Source organism: Amblyomma mixtum, chromosome 3, assembly GCF_055824585.1.
Source record: "Amblyomma mixtum isolate Tamu chromosome 3, ASM5582458v1, whole genome shotgun sequence".
NCBI lineage: Eukaryota > Metazoa > Arthropoda > Arachnida > Ixodida > Ixodidae > Amblyomma > Amblyomma mixtum.
Window position 1 is genome coordinate 172921188 of NC_143014.1, and position 26220 is coordinate 172947407.

Here is a 26220-nt window from a genome sequence, read left to right on the forward strand (position 1 = left end):
TCTTTTTTAGTGTGCAAGAACTTGAAAGAAAGACTGCCTGAAGATTGAGGTATTAAATTTCCACCTATAGGGATCTTACAACTCGATTCCCGCCTTAAGGTTCAGTATTTGACTAGCATTTCTTCGGTTAGTTAAACTAGTTTAAATATGGTTATAGTGTTCTGTAATCAAGGTCCTCCACGAAATAAGGCGCTACAAAACATAAACCACACGGAACGAGACAGGACGACGGTACAGGCGTCTCGTCGGTCTCGTGTGTTTCATGCTTTGTAGCGGCTTATTTCTTGAAGTGTAACATGCATACCCAACTAGCCCCGCAACAAACGTTACCCATGTAATCAAGCTGTCGAACCGGAACTGAACCTGAAACCGTAACCTAACCCGTATTTTTGCTAGGAAACGAACCGAACCCGTATTTTTTCCGCCATGCTGGAAATGAACCCGAACCGAACCCGAAACAAATCCGGTTCGATACCCTGGTTATAATTCGTATGCCTATAATATGCACTAAGTGATAACCCGCTTTGTGTTGATAGCTCTCTTGCTCTGTGCACCCGACCATATGGGCTTTGTAATGTGATCTATTGGATGTTGTGCTCCTTTGTGGGAGGCATGCAATCCCCAAGTCTTGGGCATATACTCCGAGCCCCTGCTTCGCACCTTGCATAACAACAATGCACGGTTCCTGGAAAGAGAGGCACAGGAAGGTGCTTTTCCGCATCCTCGATTTCGTCTTTTCAAGGGATTTACTCGCCAGTATTCGCAACTCGTGAGTAGGCTTGCATGATCCAACGCTTAGTCTGAGGAGTTCCGCGTCGTTTCTTTTCTCTTGCTAAGCAATTCCACCCGCTGCAGGTGTCCTCAATCGACCTCGCTTTCCACTTTCAAAGACAAAGAATGAGAGTAGAGGAGAGAGACAATGAGGGCTAGGAGACTAACAGTGCGTGAGGACAGTTCTCTATTTTCCTTCGGGCATTCAAAACAATCCAGAGTCGCTTAGCACGCGCAGCGGCGGCAGGCCGCCTCCCACCTCTGCGCCGTCTCATTCTCTCGGCAAAGACGGCGAAGCGACGTTACAGAACTGAAGCGGCCGACGTCAACGAATCCACGCGCAGGTACGCGCTGCATAAGTGTACACATTGCGGGGCTTTCAGCGGTGTTTTCTGAGCGCGACAGCATACGCACGTTGCATCCAGCATACCACCAACCGCGCTGCCTGTCACATCCTTTCGGAGTTTGCAATCATTGCGCGGGCGCGTGTAATGCGGGCACCCGCGTCGTCGCGTTTTGCAAGATTCGTCGGGGTGGCAGCGCGCGAAGCCCGCAGCCGCAAAAGATGCATGGCCGACGCAGTTTCGGCATTTCCATATAGTGCTCCCTCTCTGGCCGCCGCCACGCCGACGGCGGATTACGGCGTGCGCGCTCAGCCTTGAAGGTCGACTTACCCAGGGAGGTGAACTGTATGCTGAAGGCGTCGGCATAGGAGAAGCTGTATAGGAAGTCTATGGAGAGAAGCTTGGTCTTAGACTCGTACTTCTGGACCGTTTGATTGGACCGGATGCCGCAGAACTCTTGACCGGACTTCCCAACCGTCGGCTCTTTCACCCATACATAGTCGCACCTGTCGAGAGAAAAGAAAAGGCGAAGGGGGAAAAGTTTAGTCCGCTCTTGTGATTATTTTCTAACCTTTTCACCTAGATATCATGACTGCAAAAGGCTTGTCAATAGCGGTGTGCAAATATTTGAGATTTTTGGACGTATATTTCTGTTCGGCTTGTACTCGATAATTTGATATGCGGTACTTCCAAATATTTGCTCGCAGTTGAATATTCAGGGTGTACTCCGATTAATTTCGTCCAGTGTTGAGAATAACGGAAGCTCACAATGTTTACATTGTCACCGCATGCTTATTTCTGCATTCATATGATGTGCGGTTCCTTAACAGTCATCAGTGCGCAATCAATCGGAATTTCCATGCTCACCCAACAGTGCCCAGTTCATTTGCTATACGTTATCAATGTTGTCATCATAACAAATATGATGGTGACCATTCCCCTGGCATGCTCCCTAGCTGAATACAGTTTAACTCAAATTCATTAACTACAACATACAACATTCTTTGAAATATAAATCGAATTCGTACACGCTCTTGCCGCCTCCGTTATTCCTCCAATTTTTAGATGCAGGAAGTATTCAGCATCCGGTTTGATATTTTAAGGCCGATTTTTTTATTATATTCGATTTAAACAGTTCACTATTTCCGCGCTCATACCATAGAGTAATATAGAAGTAAAGAGCGGACACTCCCGTAGGCCCCAGCGGCCGACTTTTGTGCAAAGCGAACCTAGCGGACCCGGGGAAACGCACTGGCCTCAGAGATGATAGGCATAAACAGGAATCTTGGAGGCTCTACTTAGTGGTGGGCATCTGCCCTTGACGCAGCTTTGTTGCCTCTTTGGAAGTGCTTAGGAAGAGCCGCCGCCGCCGCCTTTAAGGCCGACAGCTGCAGCTTCTTGTTGGACAGTTCACGGGGTGGAAGAAACAACCGTCGCTGCACCACAGCAGTACACAAAACGGACGTGTCCACGAAGCTTGCAGACGCCGCAAAAAAATACAGCCGCTCACACCGTCGGTCCGTCGCTCACTGCCGCCTGGACGTGCTTGCCCGTTGGCTTGACGCACTTAAAAAACACCGCTGTTGCTGACGTAACTGCGGCCGTAGGCGCGCAGCGCACGTCACTGCAAGCCAAGACATGCCAAGATCATACTCTTTTTCTTTTTTTTTTTATTTGCACGTTCAGTGCCATCTGGCGGAGACGGGGAAGCGCCGAACTCGGCCGCGAAAGGGCCCGAGTGTCCGCTCTTTACTTTTATGTTACTCTATGCTCATACTGCATGATGCTAACTAATGGTAGAAAAACAATTACTATTATTATCGTTATTATAAATAAATGACAGTACAAGAGCCCCAGTAAAACGGAGCACGCGAGTGCAGAAAACTTGCATTGCGGCGCGCTCTAGCGGCGGATGAGCACGTATACAGCATGAGTGCACTTGGCATATCCAGCTGACGAGTGTTATACTTGTGATGTACGCATTATTAGCGCCTTGGGCGAAGCAGAGCATTTTTAACGCGAGAGCTTAAAGGAAGGCGGGAAAGCCGGCGTCGTCGCCACAATCTAAAGGCTGGCTCACATGCAAGCGAATTGAGCGGCGCGTCGCAGCGAAGAATTGTCAACTTGTTAGAACCCCGCCGTTCGAGCCTCCGCGGCGACTCGAAACAGTTTCTTGCGTCGCGGCGGCAGTATTCGCTAGTTTTCGCTTGCATGTAAGCAGGCTTAAGGCTGCCGCGGCTCCGTCTCGTCGTTCGCGCCTCAAAAATCCCAGGAGCACCAGTGGCGGAGGCATTGCGCAGCTGCTCCGTCAACGCGCGGAACTGGCACCCGCCCCCCTCCCCTCCTCTCCCCGCGCGCAGCTGCCGATAAGCGGACGCGGCCCGATAACGCTATCGCGTTCCACTCTTAAAGACGAAGCTTAAGCATCCACCAAGCTTTTCCTAGACTAGTGCTCCGTTTTATTTTGGAGGCACCTGCCCACACTATATAGGTGATTTAGTGCAAAAAATACAGAGAAAAAGGAAAAGATGTTTCTGGCAGCGGCAACCGCTATCTAATACCTAAGTACCGGAGCTGCGACCGGCGCAAATAAAAGGGACAGGAAGACGATAGCGAGGTGAAGTACTGAGAGGAGCGATAGCGAGAAAGGGCACGGAAGATCTATGTACGCTATTTACAAATTACAAAAAGGTAAACAAGCTTGCGCCGCTCGCGCACAAGTGCCCAGGCTCACCTGTGCACGCATAGGAGTTTTTTTTTGCAAGTGATCATCATTAAAAAAAAAAGCCACAGTCAGCTGAAGAAGCTTCCTCTTATAAAGGGACGTGCGTTCGACGCACGCCTAGCAGCGGCGTACATCTTTTAGGCTTATACGAGGGAAAGGAGGCACTGGCACTCGTGCAGAAGATGCGCTACTAGCGAACAACAACAAAAGTTCCTTTCGCCGGCCACTTTCGAGCACTTTCGGTTTCTTGTTGCGTTTTTATTTTCTTCAGGATGTGGTTAGCGAGAGCAAGGCATGAAAAAAAAAGTAAGACAACAAGGGCAGCCAGCACGTTAGAGTGGCCGAATAAAGGAGGCTCGCTGGACGCGTCGAATTGGGGCACTCCGCAGCCGGCTCAACTTTGCCGGGGTTTACTATGGATGGTGTATCGATCGACAGAGAAGCGGGCCAGGGGTGCGGAGAGACTTGAAACTCGGCAGCAGACCTCAGCTTAGAGCGAGGCGAGGAAGAAAACACGCTAAGCCATCGGTCGACTGCCGCTTTGGTCGCCTGGCTGGCCTGGGTAAATTGATGAAGGGCAGAAAGTGACGCACGCTCTCGCCTCTGGGACGCCACCGCCCCGTCGACTACTGCGCGAGCTCCTCCTTGACAGAGCTTGCTCAAGTCCGCAACGGGACATTGAACTGGCACCTCCCCCTCTCCCCGTGGCGAAAGGAGAGCAAAGCAATGCAAACTGGAGAAGCTGAATTGTCCGGGAGGCACTGCTTTCAAGCCGTTTCCCACTGAGAAATGTCTTTGCCCCGCCTCGTGAAAGAAGGCCAGATAATGCCGATAAAGAAATTTTCACAGAGCAGGACTCCAATAAAGAAATGTCAGAGAGTGCGACTTGTCGACTACCGAACTCGGTTCGCCGTCGGGAGCTGCAAAGGGCTGAATTGAATAAAGGACAGCACGAGAGAGCGGATGGGCGAATAAAACGAATAGGACGCTCCTTGTTCACGCCTGGGAGCGACGCTTTGCTCGTGACCGCGCTGCGGTGGAGCGCATTCGTTGCTCCTTCCACAGCGACAGCCGTTAAGCGCCCGTTCCTGGGTTTCGCGTCTTACTGCTAGTACAGAATGTCGTAGTCATCGGCGTAACCGGTGGGTGCGTTGCCATGGGAACTGCTCGGAGGGTGGTCACCGTGGAAGGAACGGCGAGAGCGTAAGGCGCAAGCGAAGGGTGCTTGCCACGAGAACCACCCAGGAAGGAGGAGGGTTACAGTGGCAGGAGTAGGGTATTGCTAGAGCGTAGGAAAGCGTAACCGGAGGGTGCTTACCACGGTCACCACCCTGAATGGTTACCGTGGAAAGAGGAGGGAGAATATGCCGAGAACGAAGGAATGTAGCACGATCCATCTGCGGCAGCTGCTGAGAAACGCGCTGCCCGAGGAGAGTGTCATCGGTGGCACCACGCAATTAGAGCGGCGGACTGCAGAGGATAGCTATAAACTCAAGAACGAAGCGGCTTTTCCCCGTCAAAGGACCCTCTTTCAGCCAGTGGCGTCGGCCGACTCTCGTGACCCTGCTAGCGTTACAATGCGGGGAGTGAAATGGGATAGTACTTTCCCTCCATGGTCCGGGATAGTCCCCTCTCCGCATTGTCGCGCCGCTTCTTGCATTGTCATGCAAGCAGGATCACGAGAACTGGCCGGCACCACTGGCTGAAAGAGGGTCCTTTGACGGGGAAAAGCCGCTTCGTTCTTGAGTTGTACCCACCTATAGTCGAAAAGTGTGCGTGCGCGCGTGTGTATTGGGAGCTACCATCTATCTCTGGTTCATCGCCGTGTTTTTAACTGTCCAGGTGTATAGTCGCCTCTGCATTTTTTACTATTTTAATCCTTCGAGGCACGAAACGTCCCAGACTGCGCCGAGTGAAGCAACGTTCAAATAAGTTCTATCACTTTTTCGACGCCTGTTCAGTCATCTTTGTCTCTGTGACATAGTCAGAGCTCGTGTCCAGTCGTTGCAGTCCCCAATGTACCCATAAGACACTAACCATCACCGAGTATATCTATGCACGTTTAGTCATTGTATCCGTTCGCGTGGTATCCATATTTTCCTCTAAGTGTTGTCAATGTGCGCAGCGAGTTCAACGGCGAAAGAGGCGCGTTAGTTTTAACTCAGCGATTTATTAATAATTAGCCTGTGGCAGGCGTTGAGAGCCACCAATGCTATCAGGTGAGTCGGGAATACCAGGCCGAGCTGAAACGAGGGATGCAAGAACGTTGAAAAACCGTGCCGCGAGCGCGCACGCCTGGAGGGCTCTCGCTGTGTCGCCGAGTGCTTTAGAATTTCATTACAAGCGTCACTCGGCAGCAAAGGTGAGCTTCCCGTGAGGTTCCAGGTTTTTATGCATGCGTTAGTTCTGACACCACCTTGTGCGGTTGCGAAACCTTCGGATAAAGTAACTACGAATTAGCAAATCCGTAGAAAAACACCAGCAAGGGCGACCCTGATTTCGGAAAAGCGAGAGAGAAGCGCAAGCGCATTATTCACCTCACGTCGAATCGGGCCTCCAAGCCTTTGGTGTGTAAACCCGATATAGTTCAAGGGTTACTCTTACCGTAAAATGGCAACTGCGGGGGCGCTTCGAGGCTCGCTCATGTTCAACAAATATCTCACTATGCATACTTCATTCTCTCTGCCCTGATAATTTCCGCCAGATTACACAGCCATGGATGCAGCGTTTCGATTTTGTGCAAATTAACTTAAGAGCTAATCCGCGCGCCCTCAGCTCAGCGCCATTGCCTCAGTTGAAGCGATTGCTCACAAACACTACTCGCCCGCTGGTGTCCACTTGGCTCTTGCTGGAAAGCAAAAGAAAAAAAAAAGGCCACTTTTGACCATATTCCAGGTATTTCAGGCTCGCAGTCATCGCCTGCAGCCGCTAGTTAAGCCTTTCAACGCACGCGTGAGTGTTTTTTTCAATAACGTCCGTAATGTCAGCGAGCTTGCCAGCTCTGTTAACTACGGGTAATTATCCACACACCAGCCACCAACGTTACGAGTAATCGAAAAGCGCACTTAAAAATTGAACCAAATGTTATTCACACGGAGGCGCACCGAGCCGACTACGAATGTACCAATCGATTATTTCGTGAACAGAAATTTTGTTCATGTGCGCAACAAATTAAACAGGAAAGGAGGTTGTATTATGTTCTTTGCTGATGCTTGAAGCATACTCAGGGCAGTTTCATGGCGAATGTGACAATTTTTTATCTGTATTGTAGCGAAGGGGCGCAGTCGAGGTGCAGAAGAGTCTCCGATTTGGTTCAGCGAGTTCAGTAAGATAACTTAATTTCTTGGAAAATTTCATATACGTGTTCATGCACAACTAAAATCCGTCAAGACAGAAAACGGGGCCCGTTTCGAATGTTTGCTGCTTTCTACTGTTGTACTAAGGCTGCCGGATCAAACAACGCTGCGTCCAGTGCGCCGCAGACGTTCTCTTGGGATCGTGCGGCTTCTCTTGGGCGCATCGTTCGCTGCGATTACGTGTCGCACTAGAAAGAATGAACTGCTGAAGTAATGATAGACCCCAGTGATTGACGCCCAGTGCTTCAGACGTTATGGAGATACTTGACCTTTAATGGGTTCGTCCATTAATGGACCCAATTGTGGTTGACCAATTTCCCGTATGTTAAATACTATAGTAGCAATTCTTCATTCTCTCTGAGCTTATCCATTTTGACTATTCGCAGCACAATACATGCTGCTAACGATAATTTTTACCTTCGTGTATACTAATATGTACGGTGAGAGACTAACTGAATTCGTCGGAACCAAGGTCTGGAATGCATTGTCGATGGAATTCAAGCATTCAAACTTGCCAGAAATTTTAAACTGCCTTCTATATTAGTTTTTGTACACTCAAAGTAGGATGTATTTTCGCTGTTTTGTTCTCTGTTTGCGTTCTTTGAAACGCTGGCTTGCACATTTCGTGCCCAAATCACTTGTTTTGCACTGGACCGGATACAAGCCCTGCAGACTTCCGGTCCAAATATTTTGCAGAGATTTTCCTCGCATGAGACAACAAAACTTCTTTTGACTCAGCAACACGTGCCACCGAAGTTCGCGTCACACGTCTGCCCTGTTAGATTTTTATTTCATATTTCTGGTCGAGATCTAAACATTTGCGACAGCTCTTTGAAGCAAACACAGATACCCAGCTCCAGCAGACTTTCATGCTCGAGCGCTGTTACTGAAACGTCAAAGTCTCAGGTAATGGCCCTGGATGATATCAGGCCCATCTCGCTTAAATGCAACATCATCACTAACTGAGAAAATGGTTTATATTCATCTAACATTTCAAGGAATAACGGTCTCTGTTCGAGGCAGACTGGATTCCGCCAGTGATGCTTTGTGTGTTCATATTGATTTGGAAAACATTATTCGAGTGGCTGGCTTGGCAATCATGTAAGATTCCCGCTCTCGCCATTTTGGATGCTGGCTATCGTACGGTTCGCGGGCTTGTGAATTCACAATTGAACCCCTGTAAAGTGCAGGGCACTCTTGTTTCTTATACCCGTGCCACACGGACGGATTTAATGCCATTAAGTGCTTACTGCCTTAAGTTTTAATGGCATTCGTGCGGTGCCACACGCATAAATTTAATGGCATTAGCCTTACTGCCATTCGCGGCCTACTGAGTTCGCCACAACTCATTCGCCCGTGCAATGCGTAGTCTCGTTCCCATTCCCCACGCAGAAAAGCATACAGCTTTGTTAGTAACAACTTCCTAACCAGTAGGAAATAGTTAATTCTTAACTTTCAGTCAGTATGAGGCAGCTATACCGCATTTTCTATGCGAAGAGCGCCATTTTAACCAGCCTTATTGACAAGTCTCGACTTATGTGCTGACATGCGAGTTTATGGCTACTTTTTCGACTTGTAAAGCAGGAACAGCCGCATTTTCTGGAAAAGCGTTTTTACATTACATTTGAACAACATTCCCGATATATTGTGCTCATTAGGAATGTTTATATTCAGATGAAACTTTTGACTACCTTACAAGCGTTATCGTCATCGTCACTTTCGATAATGGCATTAAATATGGACGTGTAGCACCAACTCCGAAAATAATGACATTAACAAACTTAAGGACTTAAGCATTTACTGCCATTTCTTGTGCGCGTGTGGCACGGGTATTAGACCCAGCAGTTCCTCATAGGCAGAACATTCTTTTGCTTCCGGGACGGAAGAGACAGACTTCAAGTGTACCAGGATAGGCCCTTCATTTTCATTCTATTTGATACCTCGCTGTTCTTTCTGAAGCCCTGTTCGCCAAGGAATCCACCCGCACGAGTAGGCTGATGACACAATCTTTTCTTTTTCTGCCTTCTAGGCGGCCTCCACACTCCTATGCAGTTTTATCAGTCCGAACTGCAAATCTGGTGTCAGTGCTTTCTCTCTCTCTCTCATAATGTTAACAAATGTCCTGTTCTCGTTCCTCCCGTGACAACTCCGGTGTCTATTTAGTTCTTATACCGCCAGGAAGCTAAACTTTTGAGTATTTGAAAATTATCATCAAGGTGGCGCTTGTATTTCCGCCCACAAATTGTCTATTACGCTTGCAGGGTAACGGGCCGCAGGTCCGTTGAAGTATTCGACTTGTCCTAAAACCAGACTCTATGTTTAAGCAATACCTGCGGTTCCGGCCTTCCTAAAATTGTGTCACTCATTTCTGTCTCGATCGAAACGATATTTCCCTGCCAAACTTATTATCGCCTTTTTTTGCTCGTTGATATTTTTTCTGAAGACCCTGGGATCCTTTCGTTCAGTAGTTGCTCTCGCAGCATTTCATCCACTGCGTTCTTACCAAATGCTACCGGTTGGCTGATGCAGCAAGCAAAACTCGCACTTTTTTTTTTTTTGGAGGGGGGGGGGGGAGCAAATAAATACGTTTAACAACAACAATAACCACCAAACCTTAACTTTGTTTTCGGCGATGCATGACCAAAACATGCTGAGTCACTGCTGAGTGCACTCTCGAAAGCCCCTTATTTCCATTGCGCGGTGTCGTTGCCGCTGATGAGCTCAATGCGAGGAAGAAGCACACGGAGGGTTTTTGGTTGCTTGCTTGCTTGTTCTGCCCTGCGTGACTGAGCTTTGCCTTCCGTTCAGTTACAACGTCCCAGTTTTTCTTGCGCAATTCGTCGCCTTTATTTTAGCCGTCACGAAGTAGATGCGTCCTCGGCATATTAGGGTCATCGGTGTGACAGGCGCTCTCCCAGTTGGCACGTGCTTTAACTTCGCCTAAGCCGTTTTCTATGTGTCACTGCCAGTTTCTGCTACCATGCCGGGCCACATCGCAAGATCCGGCTCGAGTGTTTTTTTGGACACGCTGCATTCTCTGAAATGACGGCCGCCCGCTTCGGGCAACAGTTATTCCTGAAGCACGCCTAGTCATCGTCTTTTTATGTCATTTTGTCCTCAGATAATTTCAGGCTTTTTTTTTATTTTTTCGAGGAATGCAGGCCCATGCCTTTCCTGGCAATGCGAGGAGAGTGCGACTAATTTTCCTTGCAGGATTCATCCTTGTTCGTTCGTTAAACTCTGCTTGTTGTGCAAAGATCTTCAAACAATAGATCATTTCCTTCCTTTCAGTCGCGCTTCATCTCCCTCCGCAAACCTTACTGCGATAATCTTGCCGACAGCCGAGCTAATCTGCTCTCCGTTGCAAATGTATTGTATTGTCGTTTGGCGCCATTCACCCGGTCTTCAGCCCCGGACCGTTCTCTGCGCCGTTCGTAAGCTCACTGGGGTTTCTGGACTTTACCATTTTGTTTCTTAGTTAAGTTCTTGATGTTTCAGTTAGTTTTTTTTCCTGCTTGCTGTTATTGTGCCTTTGTGCAAACGGCACGTGCCCACGGGGCGAAGGATTGGCTGCTGAGTGAAAAGTTCGAAGTCCCTCACAAAGAAAAATAAAGAGGGAAAAAGCTTATGAAGATAAACTCAATAAAGGAGCAAAAGAAAGAAAGACATGCACTATTCAATAAGAGGAACAGAAAAAAGGAATCAACCGTGATGATCACAACATGGACTGCGGCCTTAACAACAGAGCCTTTTGTCAAGCTTCAGCGAACTTGCGAGCAGCGGAACAAATGGCATAACAAGAAAAAAGTTTAGCCGTCATCGATGAAGGCTGACAACGTGTCTGTCAAGTCTATCTACCTGTTTAAAACAGACATGTCATCACACTGAGCGCATAATTTTAAATGAAACAGCATCATTATTACATACGCTTTTTTATAACTGGAACTAATACTAATTACCGGCATTCCTTTGCCCGCTTGCGTTTTTTTCTGAGACGTTCGCTGCGCTTGCACAAACGGTGCTGATCGGAGGAACGCCGCAAGCGTTCCCGGGCGCCTGAACGTATTTGGCGGCAAAGCATGCACACTGCTTCCTGCGCGGGGAAAATTTCGAACGCCGCCCACGTTTCGTGTAATGCCTACTCCTCCACCTCTTGTCGTCCAATTTAGTGGCAAGTTTGCACGAGGATTGTCTCAAGACTTAATACGTTAAACGCAACGAAGAGAATAAAAGAAAATGACATAAAACTTGGCTAACTAACCACCTGCGAACGGCCAATAAGCCTACCTTTTACCACAATTAGTTCACGAAGGCGTGAAAGTGCTTCGAAAAAAAAAAAAAAACGGAATGGCCCAGCACCGAATGCAAGCCAACCCGAGGGAAGCCCAAGAAACGAACAGAAACTTCCGAAAGGATTCTTCATGGCTAGAAAAGCGGGGACCTTAAAGAGAGAAGAAATGGCCCAGACACTCTTGAATTCCCCTCAGTCTTCAAGCCTGTGACACGTGCTCTTTTCTCGTCGCCTTAGTTTTTACAAGCGCGCGACCTCATCGAAGACGGCGAATGGGGATCGCGCAAGGGGAGCACTACACGGGTTGATGCACTTAGGCTTGAAGCCCGCACAGTATTTCCTTTTCTTCCTTCGCCGTGTGCTCACGCTTGAAGGGCCCCGCACTTCAAATATTCTCGTGCTAGAGGCGAGCCATTTCCTTTGCACCAGGTTCCCGCAAGGAAAACTACACAAACCGGGCGAAATAACCGTTTTAAAGTGCACAGTCAGTCAGCGCTCTCTGCTGCTACTGCTGCTGTTTCGACCCTTGCTCTTATGTTTGTCTAGCAGATTATACGTCAAGGAGCGTAATTTATTTTCTTCTTGTCTGAAGATCTGTGTCTTGAGCGACATGCATGCACAATGGTCTGTCCTCTTCAAGCTGGAACTCGAAAGCCACGCATCATTAGAAATGCTTTTCCTTCGGGTAATGTAGCCGACTAAGGAAAAACGTCCCTTTTATGCCAGGGGGCTCTTGTGCTAAGAGAGCTCCAGGTATCGACCGCCCCTCGTGCTTTTGCTCCTAAATTCCGTTCAGCGCTCTCCACACGCATTACTTCTTGCTGAGCTCAGCTCTCCTTGTGATTAAGCACAGCGTACTGCGCGAAACTTCGGCAACAATCTGCAGGATCAGCGGTGGGAAGTTTGCTGCAGTAGCATGTTCATATATTCAATCATGTAAGGCTATGTAACTTCGTGCACAATTCACCTTCACATTCCTCTTAGCCGGCGACAGCCGTTAAGGCAAGCCGCGTCAGTGCCTTCTAAAGAAAAGTAAATAAACCAAAATGTCAGCCGAGGTGACTGCACTTCACTCTTATAGAGGTACTGTATCTAGGCTAGGTACACTGTAAGCTTGGAAGGGTCTACCGTATCGCGCAATATACACGGAAAAATGTTAAGTTAGGAAAATTCTCATTGTGGCCGGCATCGGCACCAGTAATGACAGAGTCATTTCTCAGTGGTGTTGACGCTACTGAATCATCCATGATGACGATAGCGACGGGGGAGAGAATATGCGGGCAGAAGGAAACTTTGTATGTTAAGGGCATGTCATAATAACGTAAAAAAAAGAAATAAAAAAGAGCGGTAGTGATGAAATTACATGAAATGAAAAGTGAATGAAACTGTGCAAAATGTAAGACAGAAAAATGGGAGGGTGGTGGGGGTAAGAGGCGCGCACTCACACCCACAACGTGCAGAAAAATCGGCACTGCCTTAAAAATAAATAGGGCACAACCTGATGTCCTGTATGCAGAAGCATCCAGTCATACAGTCGCTCACGGCAACCTGATGTCCTGTATGCAGAAGCATCCAGTCATACAGTCGCTCACGGAAGTCATGCCGCGTGGAAGACACTAAACCTGGTCTTCTCTTGTCAGGTGTATGATGAGCAAAGAAAGAATACGTGTTCGAACGTATCAGCGGTTCTGCATGCTTCACAACAGTCATCATTCGGGATGGGCCGGGCTACCAGGACCTTACATCTACAGGCAGTCATCTATTACGAGCTCTAGGCTGAAGAAACACGTTGCTGCCGGCTTCCGAGCCATCACCAGTATAGTATAACGTGTAGGGTCACGAAGTGCACGCGGAGGACAGGGCCCAGGCAGAAGACTAGGCGCTTCAGCTTCCCGCAGTAAAGTATCTAGCATACAAAGTGCATGCATAGAATAAATCTTACAGTGGAGAAAATAATTTTTTTTTTCTTCTGCACTTAGGAGGCGCTATTTGTTCTTAAAGGACTTCCCACACGTATCCGAAAGGGCCACAGACTGGCGGCGCGCGCAGAAGAGCCGCATTTCTGCGAAAAGCACAGCGGCTTCGTGACTTTGGCTTCCTGCGGCTCTTCCTTCACTTCGAGCGCAGTCGAACGCTTTGGCACTTTGATCCGACGGCTTTAGCGTCGAATCTTCGTCGATCGAAGCTTATTCCGCCAGGCGCTGATAAATGGATCGCGCAGTGCGGTGTCTGTGCTTCCCAGGCTTCCTTCACCCTGCCCCCACCACCGCCGCCGCTGCAGCAATATCTGAGGTGCGCTGCGTATCACAAGGAAACACTGACGGGGTCATTTTACGCGGGCATAAGTGTCCGGCTTGCTGCTTGCGTGAGTGCGTGCGCACGTCGTATCGCATTTTGCCCCGATTACCGAAGCGGCAGTGTAATGTGTAGATGAGCAGGTATAGCTCGTCCCGAAGTTGCATTGATCATGACGCACAATGTACGCCGCCCGTCTTTCGCGAGCTCAATATTTCGCGATGTTCCCTGTGATACGTCCCAGTAACTGCCACCAGGGGTTTCCCCAGAAATGCGCATGCGGGTTGAGGAGCAGCCGTAGTCAAGTTCAATTTTTTATTTGTGTCGTTGGTGTGTCGCGTAGGACTAGCAACGTTTATGATTCCAACACTTATCACAAAGGTGAGAAAATTCCTCGTCGCGTATGAAAAAAAAATAATGGCTGCGAATTAAGGGGGCGCCTTCAGGAAAACAAAGGGCGCGTACACCCCCCTACCAGGGCGGTGTGTAGGGAAAACGTATTACACTCCGATACAGCTCGAGAACGAAGTGGCAAATGCCCCTATAGGAGGTCAGCGTGGCATTCGCGCGCGACTGCGAGGTACAGGTGCAAGGCGATTGACCGCGGCGTCACAACAGTTGCAGTGCCTGCTTTGAAGGGGGTTATCCATTGCGCCCTAGAGCTGTTTTAACTTAGTGCGATCCGCTTCCTCGCAACGCTGGAAGTCGGCACAAGGGCAAAAGTCGGAGCCGGAGGAGGGTTCATTGTAGCGAAATGTTTCGCATACGAAAGGTCACACTCGCAAACAATAACAGACATGACATGACTCACAAACACGCCACGGCAACATATTATGGAAGGAAAGGCACGAAGATAGCGTCGGCAGCAAGGAAGAAGGAGCAGCGTGTCTTTCCAGCAGCAGAGCTTCCGGCTACGCCGGCTGCCTCCGCGCATGGGCTACAGTAACGTCACGAACGGTTTCCGCGCGTCACGGCTGAGAATGGAACAACTCCAGCAATTCCATTTCTTACTTTCACTCGCCCCCAGTTTCGATCCATTCAATTTGAGCGGAAATCGCCTGGCGTTTTCCGTTTTGTGTCTTTCTCTCCCTCTTTTGTTCAGGAAGGAAACAGGACCAGCCTGACCCCATTTCTCGTCTATACACCGTACCGCCCGCTATAGAGCAGTGCTTTCGCGCTATGCTGCCTGCACACTCTGGCCAAAGTATTCGCATGAAGAAGGACGCGAAGGCGACTCTGCCGGTGCGCACCAGCGACGGAAAAGGACAGGCGCACGTGGCAGGCGCGTTCGATTTCACCTGCGCCGCCGCCGCAAACGGGACGCTGCTCCTAATGAACGCGGAAGCAGTCGTTACACGCGTGGCTGTCGTCCCGCGGAGCGAGTGTTTACGGGAACGAGCGGACAGCGCGCGCTCCGCCTCGCGCGCCGCGGGGGAAACGTGCGCCCAATGACGTGCGCGCCGGTGCATGCGCGACCGCCGCGGCGCTCGCGAAATTGCGTGAAGCGTTTAAATGGAGTTGCGGAAAGAAAGGAACCGCAGGGTACTGGGAGCGTCCTCCGCTTCGATCGCGGGCCTTCGACCCTGGCACGGGGCGGCCCAGTTAGGCCACGCCGGCGGATGTGTTGCGCAAACGCCGGAACAAATTTATCGACGCCGAGATGCAATACACGACGTGCGGCCAACTTTCGAGCGCATGTCTCTCGAGCGCGGTCGTGCTGCCCAGCTGCCTCTGCGGTGTTACCGAAATTGAAGTTAACGCGACCACAAGACGACATTCTGAAACGCATCATTGCCGGCTCGCGTTGCCTGAATGGAGCTTTCGAGTTTTAACGTCGTCTCCTCTGGTTCATGTGCACTTTGATGTTTTAAGCGTGGACGTCACGTCTTAGGCGTATACATGGTACCAACGTCCCGTTCACTTCACCCAGTACAGTTTAAGGAAACAATGCTAATCGCGGATTAGCGTTAACGTCAATGCGCGCGTTAGGAGCGTCGGCCATATCATCGAGGACGACATCGGCTACAGACCTACGTTAGTCAGCATGGCTGATTATCCTGCTCTCCCTCGGGCCCTTGCGACATCGATCTCACACAGACATGACAGCTCAAGGCGTTTATGCGCTTATCGTCGGAGCATAAAAAGCACACTTCGTGTCGAAGTTCGTAGGTAATAGGTAGGTAATATATTTTTTACTTTTTTTTTGTTTTCATTCGTAATTAATGTTACGCCAGAGAACCTGCTTTGCTTGCTCTCGACGACGGGCGTCAATCTTGGCTTCGGTTCCATAACCGCAGCGTGTCGACACCACTTTTGTGATACCCTTGGCTCAAGTTACGTGGGCCATACCGCTTTCGCTGGGACGCCAGCTCCGCATTAGTTTTTGTTGCTGCGCTTCCCCAACGTACTGTCGTCCACACACCTGTCTACAGCGCTCCAACGGCGCACCGGGGAGTACACTGCGCGGCGTCATTTGCGAGTGGCCTAGGGCTCAGAAGCTGGCCTTATCGTGCGTGCACATTCCCAGCAACCGTGTTTAACTCCTCAGGCCTTTGAAAACTGTATTGAGGCCGTCGGGCAACGGCAATTGTCATAAGTGCACAACACAGCGCGCCATTCGAGCGAGACATGCAGGTGCTTGGACAACTGTACATGAATACCCTTGCCCCTACAGCGCACTGAGAGAGCCTGCTCTTGTTGACTTACTGGCAGGATCCATCGCTTGAACAGGATGGGATGTTGATGTAGAGAAGAGACACGACAATGTGGCAGCTTGGACAAGTGATCAATTCGACGCTGCACCGCTGCGGGATGCGCGGCTGGTTCGGGTCGCGGTCGCCGCTCGAGTTGGCTCCGCCCCCGTCTGCGGTCACGTTGGTGGCCGTGATGCTCCCGATGTCGCCCAGGGCGACATAGTACTTGCGCCCGTTCATCCACCTGCACAAGTCTGCGAACAGTGAGGAAAAAGATATTTCAGATAAGCACGCGTAACGCTAGGTGTAACTGCTGCAGAAAGGCCATTCCCACCGATTCCCCTAGAAGCCCCCGTATTGTATCGAGGTTATCTTCTTCGTCTACTGTCCTTTCAAGTTCAACCAGATAACACTGATAACCCATCCACTACCTTCGCGGCTAGGTGTGCGGTGCACGCTATACGTGGCTAGAGGATGATTTTAAACGCAGGGCAGACCTTTATCCCTTTCTTTATGCACCTGGAGTGCATCGCCGCAGGGATAGTATGTCATCTTTCGGGCAGTGCCGAAAATTTGCGAATCAGCAATCGGCAACGTTCAACAGATGAAAGCACTACGCCTGTGACGAACGACTGAACACAAAGCGAGACAACTTCAGCGCCGCTCGCTATTTGTCCCGTAACGCCTATCAAAACGACTTAATACTTTATAAAATTGGAGAAATTAGGTGTCCTTCTTCTTTAAAACTGTTTGCATATCTGTCACGTCACTTGACAGATCATCCATTGTGTTACCGACCACAGCCAGTGTTATTAGCCACAGTCTGCCTGAAACCCGGACGCCTTTTTTACGGACCCGAAAACGGCGATGCAGGCCAAGGTTGCAGTTTGGGCGGACTGCAGGAACGGTAGGTGAGAGCGTGTTCCTTCCATTGACCCGTTAGTGCTGCCCAAGCAGCATGGCGCCCGTTCCATCTATAACGGAGAACAGGACTGCGCATCATGAAGGGAAAGAACCGTTAACCGCTCCTTAAAGATACGTGCGGTCGGCTTTTGTGAACAGTACTTCAGCGTTTTCGCGGACGGTCTCCGCTGTTTATTTTCCTGCGTACTTGACTCGTGCGGGCACCTTGCGATATACGGCGTGAACTTGCCCTTCACTACTGCAAACAGTAGCACCGAAAAAAGCAGCCCAGCAGATTGGGACGAAGGAACGGACAACACGAGCGCTGACTGCAGCAACCCTCCCCCCTTTGTCAAAGAAGCGATAGGATATGCGTTATCGTGTTAGGGTGAATTTTCCCACTCTTGCGTTACTCGAAATGGCGACCACCGAAGGAACGAAAACATATTCTGGTAGGCTAGGTAAGATGAATAAACTCTCTAATAAGACCTACAGTTTCCTTTCAGGAAAAAACGAGTAAACATGCAAACAAATAGAGATTCGAGGAACAGCCGAAACTCTTTTGTTGAGTAATGACACGAGGGCGTTCAGAAGAGCTCCTGCAGCGCCTTCGAAAGGTGATGGATGTACAGCATTCCTGACAAACAGTCGCAATGAGGAAACTAGGTTAGCACACCACACAGCGTGGGCGCGCCCTTTCTGCCACGCGTGCGGGGACTCCTCTTCAGTGCTCTCGAGGCCCGTGGGTTTTGGGCGGTGGCAAATCACGCGCGGGAGCCCCGTGCCTGAAATCTCGTCAGTTCTGTGAGCGCGTGCCTTGCACAGCCCAGCGTCAAACACGGCTTCGGCCCTCGAGACCAGAAACGAACGCTATACGTGCACCGATCGGTGCCGCGGCTGGGCGCCAATGCAGTTGTTTCCGAGCCGCTACATGCTGCACAGCCTTAGCTTTGCCGCAACACTGCAGGTTACTGCAGTGAAGCAAAGCCTACTGAAATATGCAGTCAGCGATGTTTTATTCGCAGCCTCAATTCCTTTGAAAAAAGTGGCGCGTTTCAGTTTAGGACGGAGGAAACGTGGCACGCGAGCCGACTTTCACACTCGCACGAAAATAAACGGAAAGAAGACACTTAGAAAAGTTCTTGTTAATTGAAATATATATATATATATATATATATATATATATATATATATATATATATATATATATATATATATATATATATATATATATATATATATATATATATATATATATATATACTCTTAAATGTCGTACACATCAGACTCCTCTGGCTCATTAAGTTTCGATCACCTGCTGCCAAAACATTTAGAGCTTCAAAGCCTGACGATCTGACCGTCCGCTTCGTTGAACGTTTTCGCTTTCATGACGCTTTGGCAGGCTAACTTTTTTCTCTCTCTTTGTCGAACGACTGTTTGAGCACCTGAGCGTTGCGCCTGGAAGTAGTTTGACGGCTTCCCGAATCTTCAGTCCTGCTCGTGCTTCGCCTCTCTTGACAAATTTATCGTCGCTCGAGCAGGGCAACAGCTCTGATATTTTGGTGTCGTATCAAGGTGAACCAGATTATTTCAACTCAAAATAGCCTAATCTAAACCGATACAGCCATGCATTCGAGCTCAGACATTAGTTTGAAGGAAGCACTACCTTCAGCAAGCCGTTCGCTCACCGAGCACACATGTTCGTTTATGGAATAAACATTTCTACTTGCTTCCTGTGGCCAAAGAAATAGAAAGGAAAGGCAGAAGAGAAAAATTATAGGCAATCCTTCGAATAAACGATTAATAACGCAGAATGTGAATGTGGACATGAGGAAATGTGTAAGTAACCTGCGCAACGATGCCGAAATTGCCAACAAAGTTGCGTTGTCTTATCTGCATCGGGAGCAGTTTGAGGGCACACCAGGCAGGGACACCAATGCAGCCTACCGAGGCTACTCGGGGTATATGAAACCGTTAGAGGCAGACACAGAAAGGTATTTTGTCTTCTATCAGTGACTGTCGGCAGGCTGCGCAAAATGTCGTAAGTCTGATTTCCGACGGGAGTCACTGTTCATGCAATCAAACACTTCTTACAGGCATACCTCAACCCACACTCACTCGCACACGGCACACGCGCGGACAAAGCGCCCACTAAAGGGCAACTGAAGAGGTTTTATAATTTGACGAGCTTAGAGGCGTCGAATGCGTGGAACGTGCAGGTAAAGCATGTGAAGTTTTTGGGGCTAGTATTATAAATGGTCCTGCAATCGCCGATTAAAACTGCAGCGGTGTTCAGGCTTCTCCGCAGCGCACAGCACCGGGTGGAGGCGCATGATGACGTCATGTACGGCGCCAGTACGTTTACAGCTCAGAAACGCTTTGAAGGAAAAAAAAAAAAAACGCCATCGAAGGCAGCTCTTGCGGAGCATTATTTGGCGGCATCGCTTTATGGACGAAGGCGGCGGAAATTTGAAATATCCCCATCAGTGACGACATCACCGAGCTTCTCTGCACCACTTTTATGCTCTGAGGAGAAGCCTGAGATTTAATCGTCAATTACGCCACCATATTAAATGCTGGCGCAAAAAAAAAAAAAAAAAGACATGCTTTACCTACAGCCTATATGTATAATAGAATTGAATCCTTCTTGATCACTTCTCAAAAAGTGATGCAGCTGCACTTCAACCTTTCTGCGAACTCCCGGCTGGTAGCGGCGTAAGACGCTTGGTAGCTCAGTATTCTTCCACAGCGCTACACTGTTGCTCTCCTTGAGTCGATGCCTGCCTGCGAGCTCGGCGTCTTTGTATCGCCAGTCGGCAGTCTCGCGCTTCGGCACGATAGCTACCCGAGTTTCCCGCACCGGCGCGCCTGTCTCTGCGCAGCCTATAAAGCTGGAGGTTGTTTAGTGCGGGCCACATGAGCTCGTATTTACAGTGGCCCAAAAGAACGCGTATTGCCCTCTGGGCAAAATGCCACAGTGCGACAACACTGAGCAGCATCCGTGCGGACCAAATACACAACTCGCTGACAAACAAAGTGAAGCCCCGGTGCAAGAAATCTGAAGAATATGCACTACACTCCATCTCAGTAGTTCCTTGCAGCACTGCCAAAGCTGCAGTCAGTTCAGAGGCGACGTTTAGACGCTGCGGAGTGTAGTGCCAGTAATAACATGGGCATATGCGCATTTGGAATAGAGTGCTTTAAAGTGCGCATGCGCCAAAACCTATTTAAAATCAACGGTCGCCTTACTATTTCCCCAGTTCAGCGAGCGCGACTTTTGCGTACGATAAAATAACTCGAACAGAGCGGCGCGCTTTGAAGCAGGACCCCTTGCTTCGGATTGGATTCGTCGTTGTCACCGCCGCTTTCAGTGCGTTCACATGCCATAACTGGGGCACCGGGCTGTCGCTTTGTCTCATCTCGTTTATAACAGAACGTACGAGCGATGTCTGCTTTATTTTTCATTTCGAGTGATGACTTTGCTGCCCCTAGGCCTAAAGAAGCATCTCAGTTTGTTGACAAAAATTGCTTTTGTTCTAAAAACCAGGTGATGCCACTAGACTGAAGTCATTGGGGTGCCTTGATGTCCGCGCGCTTCCGCTTGGCGCTGGCCATCGAGGCATCCTAGAAAAATCTTTGCGTCTCCGGTTACATATGTGCCAAACAGCGCAACGTCCTGTAAAATGCTTGCGCTTAGCGTACGTAAGCATGCATATGCAATTGTAAAACTACCTAATGCTCCTTCAGTGTTCAGTACGTGGAGAGCATCCATTTATACTCGTTCGCAACCATATCTGCGTACGCCGTGCGCAGACGACGAGCAAACGACAAGCAGACGACGAGACGCGGAGGCAGACGTTACGTTTAACGCGCCCTCCAAATTGGCTGCGGAGGTCTTTAGCTTCAATAGTTCTGCAAGGAACTTGTAAGATGGAGTATAAGTGCGCAGCTGAGGTTCGTGCCCTCCTTGTACTTTTTTTTTTTTTTCACTGCGACAGTTATATGGGCGATGTTACTCGAAACCATGTCGTCAGTGGCGGCGGCGGCGCCGTGCGCGCGCCAGACCACTTCACCCCTTCGCTGCTTAGTGCAGCCGGCTACTCCAACACTGTCAACGCTGCACCCCCACAACACCCACATCCCACCCTCCACCCCTATCGTGCAATGTCGCTGCGCTTTGGAGCTACTTAGAGCTACTGTGTGACCTCTACGCCTGCGCCCCGTACCTCCACACGCCACACCCCCGGCTACTTCGACACGCTTAGCAAAAGGCATTCACCAGAGCTTACCACTGGCACTATATAATGCGGATGTAGCGGCATAAACGCAACAGGCATCCCACACCCTTGCACAGAGTTACTCAGCACCCACATTTGCACCACCTCAGCTGTCGCTGCAATTCGCACTGCCACGAGGGTAAACGTAGGATTATCCTTTTTTTTCTTTTTGCGGTGTACAAAACGGTGTGCAACACTGCGTCGATACTGGTCGTTCACTCGGCGCTCATGGCTTCTCCAATTAATTTTTATTTTTAGTGCCGCGAGAACAGTTGTACAAACACTTTGATTCCAATAGTCTTCCCGCCGCCCATTTACCGTTCACTTAGCTTTGGGTTGCTGAGAAATGCCGTTTTCACTGTGCATCAAGACTTTCTTCTACAAGCTGCACACTGAAACATTAGCCACGAAGACATGACTTCAGAGAGGTCATTTTTGTGTCGGCGGTAAATTGCCGTTTGTGTGACTTTCCAGACACAAGCATTGCTACTTCATTCGTAAATTCGCAACACTTTTTTGGGATGTTTTACAGTGGATCTTGAAGAAGCTAATTAATTTGGCTAACGATACCTCCCTGCTTTGCAGTGTGTCGATGAACTCCTAGATACGTCCTTTGCTGTTAGACTTCTCAGCTTATGTTAAACTCGCAAGATGGATCGCTCCTCAAAGACTGACCCATAAATCCGCCCCTGCTTTGAGGAGTTCTCGGGATGAGAATCCATACGTCCCAACTGCACGTCGTCACTCGACCCCTGCACTGGGAGAATACTCGCTATACAATGAAGCCTCAGCTGGGGTGGGGTGCGCTGTTTTGCATCCCTGGGTAGAGAAATCAAATTTGGTGCGGTGGGGCTACGTAGCCAGTGCAGCCCTCGGACTTTACAACTTGAACTCTCGAGCAATTGCTGTGGGCTTGGAAACCGCCACTGCGCCTGTATTGACGCCCCCGCAATGCTCGTATACTGTAAACATGGTGCCGTATTTTATGTTTCCTTTTTCTTTTGCTTGCGCGCGCGGGTCAAGGCCCGCTCGAAGAACAAGCGATGCTGGCAAACGACGCAGCCATCTCTGCAATTTTACAGCGGACCGGGGATCCATCGCGAATGCGAGGAAAACAATTGGCCTCCCACCAACGCCCCCCATCCCCGCCCTTCTTGCTACGTCTCCTTTTTGCGGAGATAAATCCCGCTCACAGACGGTGATGAAACAGACATGAGCAGGCGTTCGAAAGCATAAAGACTGATTTGTTCCCGGTCGAGGAGCTGTTGTTGTGTACGTTTATGTATCAAAATAAACCGAAACATAAAAAAAAAACGGTTTCAAGACCTAGCTGCGACGATATCGGGGATTCTGTTTGTAATACCCCTCTGTGAATGCGACAACAAGCTGGAAATGTTTCACAGCCCCCTCCCCCATGAAAGTGGGAAAGAGAACTGCTGGTTTTTCCATCTCAAGGGGATCAAGCATTCGCACGCACAGCAGTGGTTGGGGATTGCAGCGTGGTATTCGGCTAGGACTGCTAAATAATTTATTATTGAATTTCTTCTCATGCTGTTTCGGTTTCGGTTTCATCAATCGAACGATAGCTGACCTTTAGGCTTTAAGTCAACTACACGTCAAAAAACCCTGCAATATAATGGCTGATACGTAGTTTTAATTCATCGCAACACTGAAACCAGCCTGCTTGAAGAGCTAAAATGACAACACGCGGCGTATCAACAGTTATATTGCCGGTTTTTTCGTGTCTGACGTGACCTAAATGTAAACTACATGTCACAGCCATCGTTCGGTTGATGAAATGGAAACCAAAATAGCGTGAATAATTTCACTATAGGTTATTTAGCGGCCGTAGGCGGATATCGCGGGATGATAAATGTATATTAATGTCTAATACATCATTTGAAATAAGAAAACACTCGGCAAAATATCTAACTGAAGTGACTGAAGCACGTCAGTATCGCTGAATAAAGCGAACAGTAAGTTCACGCGGAGCATGTGTAGCTCATCGCGGAGTAAATATGCACGGAGAGACGGCATGTATGCACAGCACGTGCGCAGTATCTATACCTCGGCGCTCTGTGTATGTGCCGCTGATATCGAATTATCGACGCCTGCGTACGTCGCTGGCGTCGCTGGATACCTTGGCGCCTTGCTACGCTCACGCATCGGCGTGTGCGCAGCTTGCGCTCCATCGCACTCGCAAACGAGACGAAGGTTCATGCGCGCGGTGCGGATCTGAGGCGCTGCCTGCGTCTTCAGCGGAAGAGAAAGGGAGAGAACAGAGTATACACGAGCCCGGTGTGCGATACGCGTGTAAGAAGATGGTGATGTGCGATGCTATGTAAACTACAGAAACATGAAGAAAGCACACGGCGCGCTCTCGAATATGGTCATTTGGCAGACTGTGGCTCTCTTTTACAATAAAATATAGCTTAACGTCATCAGACAGAAGGGCAGGCGTAGTAGAACTATCAGTTGGGGCTTAGTGGCACAGCGGCAATTGTGGTCAAAGAAGCAGTTGCGCCAACGGTCAAGCTAGATAAATTAGCGCGTTGCGTTCACGCGGGCTGCCTATGTTTTCTTTTTCTGTATTTTTTTTCTTTTCGCATAAGGCAGCAGACAAAACATTCGCAACGTAAGGCCAATAAATAAGTAGGCTAGGCGCCCTGCTGGCAATATACTGATAGCAGTGGGGAGTATATCTTGGCGCTCTGTCTTTTGTTGCATCTTATTATCTGCGCGTCCTGCTCAAGCGAGAAAGAAAGCGCCGAACGTACTACGTGAAGTATCGAACTATCTGTCCTGGCCGAGCAGTCGCCGTCACAGACAGGAAAGCGGCGCGACCGAGCGACAACCTTGGGCTGATGTTAAAACGATGAACTTACCACCGTCGGGCTTGGCGGCAGTCGGGCCTCCCAAGAAGGCCACGGCCATTAGCAAGACCCACCATCCTGCACGAAACACACGATGCAAACGCAGAATAAAAATCTGTGCTCCGCTGAAACAACGGCAAACAGACGTTTCACGCTGTGAGTGAAAATTGTACGAGACACACTGGCCGAAGCTTCGCAAAGCGGCCCCGAATTGAGGACTACGCGCAGAGGAAAAGTCAACCGAACTGCTAAGTGTGAACAAACGCTGTATGAAACTTTTCATCCATCTGCGCCGATCACAAAGTTGTTCAACTACTCTTGCGTGACGATTGAGCTAATTCACGAGTCACGCTACCCCTACTTGCGCTAGAGCACCCCCCCCCCCCCCCCCTCCCTGAAATAAATAAAGTGACAGTGCATGTACCGGTTTTGACTATCGCGCAGTGCTTTAATTATGTCTTCCTTCTTTAAGCGCTTGCTTCTGTCGGTTCTGAACCGGCTACTTACAGACTGCAGCCAATGTTTGTACATCCTAAGTCGAACCCAACTCGAATACACGTTTCATTTCGGAACAGTTCATTTAATCTGCATGGGATTAAAAATTACTCACGATAATGCTGCAGTGGTACCGAGGAGTATATCCCGATTATATTAATTTGTTAGCAGCTCCAGTTAAGGAACATGAATGAACTTTTAACCACAGCAAACTAGAATGCGGTTACAAATATGCGTAATATGTGAAACTAGCGGAAATATTCAGCAATAACTTCAAGCGTTCCGTTGAACTGCAAAGAAAGAGTCATTTATGTAAAGGATTGGCATGAGTGAACGCTGGTTTTGAATACCGCACGCATGAGGCAACTTTCTGTTGGCAGCCGCTACATGGCCTGTCTAGGAGCGCATGCGAAGTTTTGAAGGGAGACTGAGGAAAGATTGATGTTGGCCTATATCGACAGATTACCCCGTTATGATATTAAAGACGCTACTTTCGCCGAAAACAAAGCTTTTATAATGTATAAAAGGCCAAGAAATTAAATACAGGTGGCGCCATCGCCGGCCGATTTAGCAAGGCAAGTACGATTCGTCAACACCGTTTTTTCACGCGTATCCCAGAGGCCATGCTTTATCACCATTCACTTCAAAATGGCGATCATGGAGTCCTTTTCAGAGGCGGGAAAATTTTGAAAAGCTAGATTACGAGTCAGCCATAAAGGCGTCTTTTGCTGTCGGACAAACATCAGCGCAACTATTTTAGATACAACTCAAGAACGTTCTTTGGAACCCCGGACCGGGACAAATTTTTCTTTAACTACGAAGTTTCCGTGGAAGCTATGTAGCTTTCCTTTGTAGCCGTAAGGCTGCGCTTGGATGGATGCCAGTGAGTAACTACTCCGTTATTGCAAATCTACTCCACCTTGGAGGATTCCCCTAAATACTTGACCAACTCAAGAACGCCCAAGGTTTGAGCGTCATCACTGGCTGACGTCAGTTATAATTCAATTAACCCTTTCGATGTGACCAATTACCCAGTGAGAACTGTACCGCTGAGCGGATTAAATGACCTTGAGAAGGCATTGTTCTTGTACAGCTGCATTTCTGTATTTCAGGTTTTTGTATTTCTTTACCGTTGAGGCACGACGTGAGGCTGGGACTAAAGGCATTTGAATGCCTGACGGAGGTCCCAGCCCCTCG

General features: G+C 49.1%; 1 protein-coding gene across 3 annotated transcripts in view; it reads right to left on the minus strand.

Moving 5' to 3' along the window:
* Positions 1-26220, minus strand: part of LOC149352732 (uncharacterized) — a 147240-nt gene that overhangs the window by 28698 nt on the left and 92322 nt on the right. For 2 of the 3 annotated variants that reach the window (XM_089581945.1, XM_089581944.1), the window contains exons 3-5: positions 24541-24606; positions 16489-16729; positions 1446-1621 (exon numbers count right to left, since the gene is read on the minus strand). In XM_089581945.1, the coding sequence (XP_089438071.1) occupies positions 1446-1621; positions 16489-16729; positions 24541-24606 (483 nt within the window). The remainder of the gene's footprint in view (positions 1-1445; positions 1622-16488; positions 16730-24540; positions 24607-26220) is intronic. The other variant, XM_089581946.1, reaches the window with a different exon arrangement.